Source organism: Gorilla gorilla, chromosome 6 (genome assembly GCF_029281585.2).
Source record: "Gorilla gorilla gorilla isolate KB3781 chromosome 6, NHGRI_mGorGor1-v2.1_pri, whole genome shotgun sequence".
Classification (NCBI taxonomy): Eukaryota; Metazoa; Chordata; class Mammalia; order Primates; family Hominidae; genus Gorilla; species Gorilla gorilla.
This window is the reverse complement of record NC_073230.2, coordinates 164,679,094-164,693,775: the sequence shown is the minus strand read 5'-3', so window position 1 is coordinate 164,693,775 and position 14,682 is coordinate 164,679,094. Positions and strand designations below refer to the sequence as shown.

The following is a 14,682-nucleotide window of genomic DNA, read 5'->3' as shown; positions in this document are numbered from 1 at the left end:
CTGAGCTTCACAGGGGGCCTCTCCCCCTCCACTCCAAGGGCCTGGGGTCAAGGGAGAGTGTTTAACTTCACAGGGCCACATTTGCAGCATCTGATGACTCCTCAGGGTCAGGATTTCCCCTCCATGTAAATAACCCTCACTCTCTAATCCTATGCTAGAGGAATCATTGCACATGAGTGGGATGGCGGTTGAGAAGGGGAAGGGCATGATCTGTTTTTTTTTTTTTTTTAAAAAAAAAAAGCAGGGTTGAGAGGGAACTTCAAATTTTATTTTCCTGGTTTACTTAGGACTTTTGAGTCTTTTTCCTTTTTCTGCAAAAAGTGAGGTGATTATAGACTCAAAGATTGCCAACTCCTGGGCACTGTGCCCTCTTTCTAGGAAGCCCCTCATTAACCAGAACACTGTTCCCCCAGGGCCCCTGACCCCTTGGGCTGCAGCTCCTAGGACTGGTGGCTCCTGTGCCTGAAGACTGCTGGCCTGCTGAGCCCCCACACAAGGCCAGCTTTGCAAGGAGCCTGAATTCCACATTCAGCTCATCCCTGGCTCTGCACTTTGCTCTGATCGATCGTGGGGGTTGTGTGAGCACAGCTTCGCCCACTCGCCTGCCCCCCCACACCCTGCAATGGCCTCCACACACCCAGCGCACACACTGGCCCCCACTCTCTCCCTTGTGCTGGGGTGCAGCCCCCAGACCTACTTTGCCCATCCACCCTGACGCCCGCAGTTCACTCTGTACCTGCCCTTGAGCACGCCTCCATCCCATTTGCAGAGCTCTACAAAAAAAAAAATGTATTAATTGAAGCACAATAAAAGAGCAGTATTTTTACATTTTTCTAAGGCGCTTAAAGCATTTCAAATCCCAGTGCTTTAAGTTATGGTCACTCATAATTATCCTCGGTCCACAGAGGCTGAGTCTTCAGGAGGGGCTCAGTCCTCTTTCTTCAAAATGCAGGGAGAGCGAGCCTGCACTATAAAGTCCCTGGGGAAGAAAAATTAAATAACAGCTGGGCAGCTGTGCCCCTCAAATGTGTGAGCGACTCTGTTCTTGATGACTAAAGCTTGGGGGGGTTTAAACTGTCCTTTAAAAACTTAAGTTGGTTTTAACTGAAGCACCTACCATTCCAGGGAAAGTCAGGGGGAAACGCAAGGATGTACACAAAGCCGGGAGTAACTGCTGTTACCACAAGACATGCGCTCCTCCCTCCCGCCCACCTTTATCTTAGGAAAGATTTTTTTTTTTTTAACTCGAAGCCTTCAGGTGAAAATAAAGCAACAGCAGCAACAGAAAAAAAAAATGTAGTCTTCTTCAGGGTTAACATCAGAAGACAAGCTTGTGCGGCTTTGGCCAATCAGATGCGCCCCTGGCAGCTATAATATAGTGCTAAAGGCAGCCTCTCTCACAAGCTCTCCAGGCTTGCTACCATTTAAAATCAGACTCTTTTTGTCTTTTGATTGCTGTCTCGCGACCCAACTCCGATGTGTTCCGTTATCAGCGGCCGGCAGCCTGCCATTCCAGCCCCTGTCTGGGTGGGGAGCGGTGGAGAGTCCCCCGCAGCCGCGGCGGGCAAGGTTATATAGGAAGAGAAAGAGCGAGGCAGCCAGCGAGGGAGAGAGCGAGCGGGCGAGCCGGAGCGAGGAAGGGAAAGCGCAAGAGAGAGCGCACACGCACACACCCGCCGCGCGCACTCGCGCACGGACCCGCACGGGGACAGCTCGGAAGTCATCAGTTCCATGGGCGAGATGCTGCTGCTGGCGAGATGTCTGCTGCTAGTCCTCGTCTCCTCGCTGCTGGTATGCTCGGGACTGGCGTGCGGACCGGGCAGGGGGTTCGGGAAGAGGAGGCACCCCAAAAAGCTGACCCCTTTAGCCTACAAGCAGTTTATCCCCAATGTGGCCGAGAAGACCCTAGGCGCCAGCGGAAGGTACGAAGGGAAGATCTCCAGAAACTCCGAGCGATTTAAGGAACTCACCCCCAATTACAACCCCGACATCATATTTAAGGATGAAGAAAACACCGGAGCGGACAGGCTGATGACTCAGGTAGGAACCCAGCGCCGGGGCGTGGAATGTGTGGCTTTCCAGGGGGTTACGAGAAGCCGAACACTTCCAGACTTAACTCTGTTTGCTCTTCGGGCAGATAGGAAGGTGATTTCACCCGCTCCTTCCCCACCCACCTGCCCGCCCCCCATCTCTTCCTCTTCCTGGAGGAGAATGGAGGTCAAGGGTCCAGCTGGAGAAGTTTAGGGTGTGGTGGGGGTGAGGACGGTAACAGACGTGGTTCACTATGGCCCTGATTTGATGAGTCTTGCTACAATGGCCTTCCCCATCCTACCTCTGCCCTGGCTTGTAACTTGGGGAGACCTTCACTTTGGGGGCGTCGGCCCTTTCCAAGTCAGGAGTGGAAATGGAAGGAGAGGCTGGGAATCCCCCTCCCACAAACATGAAGTGGTCTCCTGGCACTGTACGAACGAGCGAACGTAGCCTTGGGCATTGGAGCTCAGAGCCCCCACGTTTCCCGTTGCCTCTGTGGTTTTCTTTCCCACTACTACCCCCACCCTGCACCTCCCCACCAAAGAATTCTCAACTGGAAAAGCCAGGAGGCGGTTCTGACAAAAGGCAGGGGCTCCAGAGGAGACTCCGCCCGTCCCTGGGTGCCTGGCTGTATCGCAGAGCTGGCTTTGCGATTGCGTGTCCGCAATTGTGCCCATCAGAGTGTGAATGTATTGATATTTCTTTAAGGATGCTCTTTCGTTCTTCCAAGCCCGAGGTACCTTAGGGGAGGGACTTAGAACTTATTGGCATTGCATCACTTTAGTTTTCAACCTGCTTGCATAAGAATTAAGAGCGAATAAATATTAGTGTGGGGGGAGGGGAAGCTAAGCAAAATATGAATTCCTCTCTCTCTCCCCACCTCCTTTGAGATTTCTGAGCTGCCAATCTCCCAGCCAATTCTAGACTTTCTGAAACTCCATGCACGTATAACTGAAGCCAGAAATGGGTTTCCTTGCAAATATAGGTCAACATCCTTTTTATTGCCCTATTAAAATATTCAAGTCCTACCTTTAGGGCTAGGTGCGCACAGCGGCTGATGGAGTGGCGCTGGTGGGGCGCAAGTGCAGGGGGAGGGTACTGACGGCAGAGACAGAGGAGCTACCTCCGGGCCGCCCTGCTTCCCGACCCGATTCCCAGGCTTGCTTGAGGCCGAGAAAGGCGAGGGGCAGGCAAGGTAGCCTGCTCCAGCTGTCGGAAAGGAGAGGAATGGGAAATGGTCCTGATTTCCTTGCTCTCCCTCATCTGCTCCCGACCACCTTAAATCTGGACCGCGAGTGTGGACGCGCGCGCCAGTGCCAGACAGCAGCGCGATCCACAATTAACTCTGCACGGGCCATGGGGTGCCCGGTGCGTGCAGCTGGCTGGAGGGAGTTCTCCGGCTAGCCCGAGGCGCCCATCCTCTCGTCACCCTCGCTCCCCGCGGAGGAGGGGCCTTGCCAGGGTCCCTCGGAACCCGAGAGGAAGGAGGCACTGCGGAGAGAGCGGCGGGGGCGTGGATACCCGAGGTCCCAGAGCCAGAGTGGGTCAGCTTCTGCCCTGCTCTGCGGGAGGCCAATACCGCAGAAGGGGTCCTGGGCTCGCACACCTTCCCAGGGCTTGGGCCTTGCAGCCCTGCTGCAAAGCTGCAAGCGCACAGAGCCGCGCAGCGAGGCAGACGCATGCAGCCCCACTTACTCCCGGGTTATCGATCCCCCGCGGCTAGGGTTTCAGTGCGCGCGGGGCTGGGCTGGAGCCGCCGGGCTCTGCCGCTCCACGCGCGGGAGCGCAGGCACCGCAGGAGCTAACAGCAGCGCCGGGCTCGCTCTAGTGTCCCCGGCGGCGGGGGCGCGGAGATGGGGGAGCCCGCGAAGGGGCCAGGGCGCAGCGCGGGCTCCGCCGGCCTGCCCTGGGACGCGCCCCCCTCCCCAGTCCGCCGCCTGCCCGGCCTCTGGGCCTCCGCGTCCCAGCCGGAGCCCTCAGCCCGGGGGCCTCCCCCCGACCCCCGTCCGCCCTGCCGGGGGACGCAGGGCCCAGCGGCCCCGCGCCCGGCCACTCTCGCCGCCGCGCGCACAGGCAGCATTTGAACTTCTGACCTTCTGTCAACTTCCCTCAGACGAACGAAACGAAAACAAATACTTTTTTCCTTGGGCAGTGGCTATTCCCGTTCCCAACACAAAAGGAGGGGGAAGGACGGCCCAAGTGGGGGTTGGGTGAGGAGAGCCAGGCCGGGATTATCAGGCAGACCCCACAAAGGTCCCCTAAAACCGAGGGGGGTAGGGGCTGGCAGTCTGTGAGGTATCCCCGGTTGATCCCTCCCCTACCTTCCTTCTCCTGATTCCAGGAGTTAAGGGTGGGGGAGGAAGGGATGGGGAAGGCGGAGGCTCGGGTGCTGAGGGCAGGGGCGGGGTGAAGGAGGCGGCAGGGGAGCCCCAGGCCGGCGGGAGGTTTGGGGAGCCTGCTCGGCCGCCCTCATTTTAAATAACCACCTAGGCTCTGCCCCAGGTGCGTGACCCTCGTCTTGTGTCTCCCTCCCTGTCTCTGGGTCTCTAATGTGACTGCCGCCCAAGTCCCTCAACCATGGCGAGATCGTCCCCAGTGGAACTTTCGGAGCAGTTCCGGAACGCAGGAGCTGCCGGTTAATATTAACCCGGGAGAGGAAAGCGCAGACAGACACGCTCTCCCCGCGCGGGCCTAGGTGCCAGGCGAGGGTGCTGGCGGCCAGGGGGCTCCTAAGGGGCAGGAGGCCAGAGGGCCGGATCTGAAGCCTGGAGTGGGGTCCCGAGCCGCTACACTAAATAGATTTAATATGCGCTCTGGGGCCGCCAGGAAAGACGCTCAGGTATGGGTTTGGGGAGGGGCTGTTCCACCAAGCGTGGGGGAAAGGACAGTGGAGAGAGGTGCGTTTAGGGGCTGGGGCTGTCTTGAAGCTGGGACGCCCCCGCCCCCGCGCTGGGGGAAGCCCACCGGCTGCCGGCGGTGACACTCGCCGGCGCGGCTCGCAGATCAGGGAGGTAGGCAGGAGCTCAGGCGTGGGGAACAACTTGGCCTCCGCCGACACAAAGCCCGGCCCCGGCGGCCCTGCTGGGCTTCACGGTGGCTGCACAGAGTCGGGCTTGATTCGCGGCACACGACCCAATGAATTAATAACCGGCCTGGGCTTCCCGGCTTTGCCTGCGACAATCCCGCCCAGCGCGGGCGGAGGAGAGGCCGCCAGCCGAGGCCGCGCGGAGCCCGGGACGGAGGAGGGCGCAAGGGGCGGGGGCGCCAACTCCAGCAACCCTCGGCCTCCGCCCCTCACTCGCGCAGCCACCTCCCGTCGCGGCCCGGCTGGACCCGGGTCTCCCTGCCCGGGGTCCTCCATGCCTGCCCAAGTGGCGCAGCTCACAGAGCTGGGGGCCAGGTCCTCCTCACCCTGCCGCCCTCTCCCTGGCTGCCCTCCTGGGAAGCTGTTTAAAGCTTCTTCGGCACAGCCCCAGGGGAGGGAGCTGCGGTGGGGTGGGGGGCTTGCATGGGGGTCCCTGTGCGTGTTGGTGGTGTGCGCCTGCGCGCAACGGGCCTCACATCATAGCTCTACACTGACCCTGGTTTACTGATTGATTTTCATGTAAAACGCGTTCAATCCTCAAGATGACCTCACTCAAACTCTGCCCTTCCGACTTTTTTTTTTTAACTGCTGGCAGGCCCACAAACATGCAGGCACTGACCTGTTACCAGGGCGGCCCCCAGACCTACCCCACCCCCAGTTGTTGCATGTTTAACTCTACAACCATATTACTGGTTTTTATTGCTGCCAGATACACAGGACTTTTCCTGTTGGCGCAATTTGTCACGTCCCCTTAAAGCGCGGCAGCAGCGGGGCCAGCGTCCTCGCCCCACCCTCTCGAAAGAGTCCCCCCACCCGCGCTACAGTTAGGGCCCTGGATAGAAGCTGTCCTTCCACGGCGACAACCAGACTCCAAGCAGAGCATCCTTCCAGACTGGAGGAGGTTAGAGGTCAGCCCCGCCCTCTGCAGAAGTCACCTTGAAATTGCCCCTCGGCCTCCACTTGGCGCAGCTTCTTGGGGGATGCCACCATCGTCATCTGTGCCAGTTCCCCCTCTTTAAATCCCGTGTCCCACCAGCAGCGGCAGGGTAAACATCCAGGAAGCAAGTCAGTGCCCCCACAAACACACACAGTGGATTCAACTGCTTTCTGTCGCATCCTTATCTGAGAGTGACCCAAGAATTCCAGGGGAACCCCCACAATCCGAATCCCAGGTAACCCCGTCTGCATCTGCCTAGTCAGTGTTTCCTGCCTCCTACCAGGCAACTTCCTGGGAAACTCCCCAGGCGGAGGACTCCGAGACCTCAGGCCTTCCTGTCTCCCCTCCCCCTCCTCTCAAACCCCTCCCCCTCCCTCCACCTCTTCAGTTTGCTCTTCAAACTTGCTGGACGCCATTCTATGCTGGGGCCAAGAAAACAAGAGGGGAGGAAGGGAACAGGTTAAAGAAAACAAGAAACACAATCAGACCACAGAAAAGCCAGGCAGAAAAGAGTTCGACGGGCAAAAAGAATGTGGCTGTCCAGATAAAGAATGTCTGTCCCGGCCCCGGCCTGTGCTGCAAGTGGTAACTCACCTAGCCGCCTGCCACCCAGCCTCCCGCCCACCCCGCAGCCCCGCCAGCGGCTTCTCGCCTCCCCTCTGCCTCGGATAGGGTTAGGGCCTGAGGCAAATAAATGCAAGGCCTTCAATTCTCCAAGAAGTGCGCAGTGCATTTCTCTTTATTTCTGGGAACTTGCGCCCAGGTCTCTGTCAGGCCTGCTGTGAGGGATTCTACGCGGGGAGAAGGTGGAGGCTGCGCAGGTGGAGAAAGGGGCCCCAGAAGGGTTGCTAGAAGTGGAGGGCAACGTGGGGGCGGGGCGGGTATCCCAGAGGGTGCCCCTGGAGGGTCCCGTAGTTGATGTCTTAAACATGCAGGTCACTTGTTTCAGAGAAACTTTATTTGCTTCTTAGGCCTCGCTAGGAGCATCGGCTGTTTCAGGACCTGGAGAAAGGCCCCCAGCTCTACCCTGAGAGGACGTGCTCCTCCACGCTCCTCCGCAAATGCTGTCCCTCTTCCCCAGCCCAGGGCCCGGCTCTTCGGTGTGTCTGGGCCATTCCAACCCCCGTCTCCCCACCTCTCCGCATGGCCCTCGTGCCTTGAGACTGGGCAGGGCAGGCTGATGGAGGGGCCGGGAGGGGTGGCGGTTGCCCAGGCTAACGTGTCCGTCGGTGGGGGTCCCCTTGTCTTCGCAGAGGTGTAAGGACAAGTTGAACGCTTTGGCCATCTCGGTGATGAACCAGTGGCCAGGAGTGAAACTGCGGGTGACCGAGGGCTGGGACGAAGATGGCCACCACTCAGAGGAGTCTCTGCACTACGAGGGCCGCGCAGTGGACATCACCACGTCTGACCGCGACCGCAGCAAGTACGGCATGCTGGCCCGCCTGGCGGTGGAGGCCGGCTTCGACTGGGTGTACTACGAGTCCAAGGCACATATCCACTGCTCGGTGAAAGCAGGTAAGCTGGCCCTGGGCCCCCGGATCCGACCCAAGGAAGGCCATTGGCGGACCTCGGCTTGATTCAGGAGAAAAAGAAACCTGGGGGGAGGCTGAGGGCCAGGAGCAGGGGCGCTGGGCGATGACTGCGTTTCCGCGGTGGAACCTGCCCTGTGAGGTGCCGGCCCCTCGAAATCACCCCTATCTTTGAGGCCACAGAGCCCAAGGTTCTCCATGCCCCAGGTGGGGTCCTGTGGCTTCCTGCCCGCTTCTGGAGCCCCCACTGCAGGGGGTGGGAAAGCGTGACTGGGGGAGGGGCGCTAGGCCCTTCCAGGCGAGGGAAGGCAGCCCTGCGCGGTTAGCCAGGTCTGGGTGAGCTCCTTCCTCTCGTTTAGGGCTTAAGAACCAACCGCCCCCACCCGCTATCCCAAGCGCAGGGGCGTTTATCCTGCCCCGGAGCCCGCGTCCTGGCTCCTCCCCGCCGGGCGCCCGTGGATCCTAAGCTGCCTTTGCTCACTTGCTCAGCCTTTGGGGAGAGGCCTGGTGGGCGGCAGTAAACCCAGGGGTAACCACCTCCAGCATCTGGAGGCGGCGCGCCCGGAGCCTGCGTTCCTACTGGGAGCCGGGCTGGGACGCCCTGGGCGGCGGGCAGGCCCCGAAAAGCCGGCCCGAGTCGGCGCGAGGCTGCCTTCTCTGGGCCTGCAACGCCACACGCTGTTGCCGGCGAGGAACAGCCGTGGAGGAGGCGCCATCGCGCGCACGCAAACCTCCGGCCTGAGGCTGTGTGCACAGCGCTCTTCCCTGCCTGCATAAATTGGCACGTTTAGCAAAGCCGTTCACGGTGAATTTCGGGGAAACTCTGCCTTCCTCAACCCCCTTCCAGGTTTCCCTACTTGTCTCCTAAATTCCATGTTATTGGCACTATGTTAGTAGGAAAACACTGTTAAGGTGTCAAGGCACACTTGTAGGTAAAGGCTAGAGTGGCTTCTCGTCCCCACAGAAAGCAAAGGCGTGGAGCGGGGGCGGCAGGGGCGGGTGTGCGGCCCGGAGAGCTCCCGGCTGCAGGGAGGCAAGAGGCGGCGCCCCCACCTCGCGGGCTCGGCGGCGGCCCCTGGGCCCAGGGCGCCCCCTGCGCAAAACCTCCTCCCCGGCTCCCTGCCCGCGGGTTCCCCCTAGCGGGGGTCTCCGGAGGCCTCCTCCCAAGTGAGCAGCGCTAATCCATCCCCCGGATCGCGCCGGGAGAGCAGAGCCGCGGCGCGGGAGCCGCTCATTGGCATTCTGCGCACACGGGCGGGGGCGCGGGGCGCAGCGTGTCAAGCCGGGCCGTGCGACTCGACGACTCGGGCTCGCCAGCGCCCGGGGTCGCATTCCGGGGGGCTACGGAGGGCCTCCAACGGCCAGCCCCGCACTTCATGCCAGAGAAACCGATGAGAAGATTAAAAGGCCCCTGTAATTCCAGCAGGAAGATTCTTTCTGGCAATCTCTATTTGCAAAAAGCATGATCCCGGAGATTGGAATGCAAAGAAGACGGCCCTCCCCGCCCTCCTCCCCGGCCCCCTGCGCTCCGCCCCAACTTCAATTATTGTCCTGGGGACAGTGAGCCTCAGAGAGCGACAGAGGGCTCGAGAAAGCGGGTAGTCAAGGGGCCTTGAGACCCGGCGCTTCCAGCGCTCCGAACAGGCCCCGCCATTTAAAATTCAAATACACATCTTGAGTGCTTGGAAGAGAGGCCTGGCTGTGCAAATAGTGCTTGTGAATTGCACACGGGGGGGGGGGTTTGCACCTGAGCAAATAGGGAGGGGGAGGCCCGCGAGCTGGGGAGAGAGTGAGCTGAGAAAAGGGAGGGGAGAAAATGGAAGTGTCCCCTTCCAAGAGTGTCTCCTGTTTATCCCAGAAATCACAATGACAATGCTGGGCCCTTTATTGGATTTTAATTAGAAAATCCACACAAGCCTCGGATTTTCACACCTCGGCCAATCTCTGGAATGTTTGTCCAGTTGCTACAACTACTGCAGCTATTTTTCACTCCCCGCCCCCGCCCCTCCGCAGACCCACGCCGAGGCGCGGCAGGGTGCTGCCGGCAGGCGGGCAGGCGGGCAGGCAGGCCAGGGGCTTCCGTCGCGCAGCCCGGGTGCTGAGCGCGCGAGCAGGCGCCGCGCCCCGCGCCGGGGCGGGAGGGAAGGAGGGTGCGCCCGGCGCCCGCGGGAGCTCAAGGAGGCTTCCTGAGGAATCCAAGTGCAGAGCAAACACCCTCTGGATGGATTCGCGGCGAGGCCGGGTGTGTGCGGAGCTGGGGGTGGGGTTGGAGGAAGGCGGAAGGAGTGTCACCGGCCTCTGCAGGAAACGCCAGCCAACCTCTGTGACCGCCAGCCCAGACTTAGAGAGTCGTTAAGGAATGCGTCGGAATCCTGTCCCTGGGGCAGTGGGGTTGGGGGAGGGAGGTCTGTGCGGGACCCGCCTGGAATCAATCGCCCCGCCCCGCGCCTTGCGCACCCCTGGCCTAGGAGCGCGGGCACCAAGCGTGCGCCCTCCTCCCCGAGACGCGCCTCCCTCTCGGAACTCAATGCTCTGTCCTCTCTTCTTTCCCTTCTCCTCACCCGCAGAGAACTCGGTGGCGGCCAAATCGGGAGGCTGCTTCCCGGGCTCGGCCACGGTGCACCTGGAGCAGGGCGGCACCAAGCTGGTGAAGGACCTGAGCCCCGGGGACCGCGTGCTGGCGGCGGACGACCAGGGCCGGCTGCTCTACAGCGACTTCCTCACTTTCCTGGACCGCGACGACGGCGCCAAGAAGGTCTTCTACGTGATCGAGACGCGGGAGCCGCGCGAGCGCCTGCTGCTCACCGCCGCGCATCTGCTCTTTGTGGCGCCGCACAACGACTCCGCCACCGGGGAGCCCGAGGCGTCCTCGGGCTCGGGGCCGCCTTCCGGGGGCGCACTGGGGCCTCGGGCGCTGTTCGCCAGCCGCGTGCGCCCGGGCCAGCGCGTGTACGTGGTGGCCGAGCGTGACGGGGACCGCCGGCTCCTGCCCGCCGCTGTGCACAGCGTGACCCTAAGCGAGGAGGCCGCGGGCGCCTACGCGCCGCTCACGGCCCAGGGCACCATTCTCATCAACCGGGTGCTGGCCTCGTGCTACGCGGTCATCGAGGAGCACAGCTGGGCGCACCGGGCCTTCGCGCCCTTCCGCCTGGCGCACGCGCTCCTGGCTGCACTGGCGCCCGCGCGCACGGACCGCGGCGGGGACAGCGGCGGCGGGGACCGCGGGGGCGGCGGCGGCAGAGTAGCCCTGCCCGCTCCAGGTGCTGCCGACGCTCCGGGTGCGGGGGCCACCGCGGGCATCCACTGGTACTCGCAGCTGCTCTACCAAATAGGCACCTGGCTCCTGGACAGCGAGGCCCTGCACCCGCTGGGCATGGCGGTCAAGTCCAGCTGAAGCCGGGGGGCCGGGGGAGGGGCGCGGGAGGGGGCGGGGCGGGGCAGCAACAGCAACGCAAAGCAAAAAGACACTCGGAAAAGGCGCACGAACCAGACTGAGTTATAATAAGAATAAGAATAATAAAGTAGGACAGTCCAAAGTAGACTCTAAGGAAACAAGGACCCCGGGAAGTTTTGTTGTTGTGTTTAGTTGATATATATTTTTTGAATTTTTTTGGTTATCGTTTTATTTTGGTTATTTTTTCCTCCTCTCCTGGCTATTTATTTGTTTGGTATGAATAGATGTTTTAAATAATATGAACCGGACCTTCAAGAGCCTTAAATAGTTTGTTTCTTGGATAATTTATTATGATCATGTGAACTGTACTCACGGGGGAAAGATTATTTTGTGAGGCCATGCAACCTGCTCAGAGTCTATTTTTCTACATGTCCCTCGTCCCGGCTGTCAGAAAGCAAACCTCTGTCCCCGCCATCCCTCCCTTCCATCTCCTGCTTCTCAGCAAGTGCAAACTCAAACGTGCTTCATGGGGGTCCACAAATTATATTTTTATACACAGAATTGTAAATTAGATTTTTTGAGAGATCAATACTTAACTGAATTACATTTCATTTTTGAAATAGTGTAAAATATGAAAATATATTATTTTAATTTAACTAGTTTCCGATGTAACAGCCATCTCCTCTGTTGTCTTTATGGTTTCATATTCCCTTTGTATTCACCATTTTGCCACATTCTTGGAAGCCAAGACTGTTACACACACAACATACACGCACACTTTTCTTTTTCTTTTTTTTTTTTTTTTGGACAAACTGGAAGAACTGTTATTTTTAACTTCAAAGAATTTATTAGAAAATAATATTTTTTAAAAGCGCACATAGTGACGAGCCCACGAGGATGGAGCCTGCAGTTTGTACAGAGAAAACAAAGGATGTTTTTGCATTAATAAATTGAGAAATAACGCTGTAAATTTACTAAAATGTATTTTTGAATATTTTGTAATAGTTTTATAGAAATAAAATGTGCCATGCACAGAACGCTTAGTATCTAATAACTAAGAATTCCTGTTGCAGCCCTTTTTCTTTTAGTTTTTGGCTTCTTTGTTTGGGAAACCTAGCGCTGACAGGAGCTCCCAATATTCTATTTAGATGTGTTGCTTATACTGTGAACTCAGACTGACTGACTTAGGTAACCAAAGTAGGCACACAAACCAACTTGTTTCTTCTCATGGCTGGAGAAACCTCAGCTCTGTTTGTATTTATTGTGTGAAGCTCTTTCTACGCTCCCAAAGGTTGGGAGTGCCATTCATGGGGACTGTGCTGTCCCCCTCACCCCACCCCTTAACTAGCAAAGCCTGATGTGTAAGCCCAGAGGAGGTGGCCTGGGGATGGCCACCAACAAACTTCTCTTAGGACTCCTGTGTGTGGTTGCTGGGCAGACCCCTGGCCTGACCCTGTTTGTGCTTCTCTGATCTGTAGGGAGGAGGCTCATTGCTGCTTTCTGAGGTCCTGCTGTGTCCCTTCCAGAAAGCATCCTTAGAAGAGAGGACCCGGTTTGATCTTCTCTGAAGCTCCTATCCTCTTTTCTTGAGGGTCCCCTTAAATCTGAGTGGCAAGCCCACAGTGGCGAGGGCCAGTCGCTGGAATGTCGGGGCTGCTGTTGAGGTCCTCAGGCTATGCTGCTTGTCTGTGTCACATGGCGGTCAGGCGTGGACTTTGATCCGTGTTGAGAGAGCATGCTGCTGTGGGTGCTGGGCTGGGGAAGGTCCTACCATGCTTCATGCTGCCTTGGAGGTTTGGCCAAGAGGGTCTCTGCCCTTGGCAGTTGTCAGGGTCCCAGGTGGAGGACTACTCCCAGTTCTTTGGCTTACGGAAGGTGTCTGCCATGCTTTGTGCTTTGGGCCGAATTGTCTGAGCAGGCTGGGCCTTGGAAGGGTTGCGCTGCATGAGCTTGGGGCCTCCCAGCAGCTGCAGCCTGTGTAGAAGGTGGTCCAGGCTTAGGGAACAGGAGTGAACAGACTTCAGCCCCACCTGGCAGGGGCTGGCTCCCGAGGTTGGGCCCAGTCCCTGAGGGTCTGCTCTGCTAAGGGTCTGCCCTTGAGTGGCCTTCCGTGGAGGGTGTGTGACCAGGCGGATGGCGCAGGGCCTCTGGAGCCTCCACAGGGCCAGGCCCTCTGCTCAGGAGCAGTCCTCAGCCTTTTTCTGTAAAAGACTTTTCTTTGGTGTTCTAGGTGGTCAGCAGGTTCCAGGCTGGTGTTTACAATCTCGGAGGAAGTGCGATGGTTTCTGTTCTTTTGACAGTTCAGTCTGATTTCAAGTCAGTCAAAAGCGAACCAGAAGCACCGGGCACAGCAGCTCCTCTGGCTGTGTAGACAGACCTGGCAACGTGGCCGTGCAGCCCAGACGATCAGAGAGAAGCCGGGCGTTGACCAAGCCCCAAGGTGCCTGAGGCCATGGTGCAACTCTGCTGGTGACCGGGGCACCTTGGAGCAGAGCTTCACCCAGATGGGAAATCCTGATTCCTGGGTGGCACTCCCTCCTGGACAGGCCCGGTGGCAGAGTGTCCGTGCTGCTGGGTGCTGTCCCCAGCCTTCCTGGTCCATCTTCTTAAGATCCATCCACTGCTTTATATTTAAAATTCTCTTTTTCACAGGCAAGGAAAGGAAACCACTGCTTAGAGAAACTAGGTACAGGGCATCAAGAGGGTGCAGCCCAGCCCCGCCAGGACGAGGCGCCGACTTCTCATTCAGGGTTGACGGAGCCAAGAGTTTGTGCAAAATGTATGCATGGTGGTTGCTGCCAGCCTCCCTCATGACTAAATGCATATCTATTCCTGTCAAAACGTGTATCACAATGTACTTGAAACTGTTATCTTTGTGCTCTATTGTTTGAATAATTAAAGAAATTACAGAGACTCTCTTCAGTGTCTGTTATGTGGCAGAACCCCGCTCCCGAACTGTCATCTGTGTTTCTCATCGTCTTCCACGAGGTAGTGCTGGGACTGTGAAGGAAATTCTCATTGAGAGTGCAGACTCCATTCTCTCAATGGGTGGGTTTGGTCAGGCTTTGGGAATTTTTACTGGCGCAAGGAGGCAGGCACGTGACTCCCCTGTCTGAGGGAGTTGACAGCTGTCAGCATCGCACCCACATGGGAAATATGGGGCAGACATGCAGGGAATACCGGTCAGTTACAAGATTTGGCAAGAAAGCAGCAGAGTGCCTGCCGGGGAGGCGGGCGGGCCTGCAGGGAGCCACCTCTTCCTCGGCGCACGCGCTCCGTCCTTCCGGATGGTGATCCGCTCTAGGAGGCTGAGAAGCCCAGAAAGCGACTTCCGTATGACTTCTTACAAACGAGTCACAAAACCCTTCGTGAGCCCTGCCATTTCCTGGCACTCCCTGGGATTTATGTTCCAGGACAGAGCTGGACAAATTTTGGCCTCTGGGACAAATCTGGTCCGAGGCCTGTTTTCACACAGCCCCTGAGCTGAGACTGTTTTTACATTCTTAAAGTGTTTAAAAACAAAAAATCTAAAGAAGACTGCTATTCCCTGACATGTGACAATCCTGTGAAACTCAAATTTCAGTGTCCATACATAAAGTTTTATTGAAACACACCCACACTCACTCACGTGTTGTCCGGAGTAGCCTCTCCACTAGCCCAGAGGAAAGCCGCAGAAACCACCTGACCCGCACAGCCTGGTATTTAC

The 14,682-nt window shown here is 58.1% G+C and overlaps 1 protein-coding gene across 1 annotated transcript; it reads left to right on the top strand.

The window, feature by feature from the left end:
• Nucleotides 1-1,399: 1,399 nt before the first annotated feature.
• On the top strand, nt 1,400-13,889 carry SHH (sonic hedgehog signaling molecule). Its single transcript, XM_004046549.5, has 3 exons — nt 1,400-2,040; nt 7,307-7,568; nt 10,150-13,889. The coding sequence occupies exons 1-3, from the start codon at nt 1,732-1,734 to the stop codon at nt 10,974-10,976; spliced, it is 1,398 nt and encodes a 465-aa protein (XP_004046597.2). The 5' UTR covers nt 1,400-1,731; the 3' UTR covers nt 10,977-13,889.
• Nucleotides 13,890-14,682: the final 793 nt, after the last annotated feature.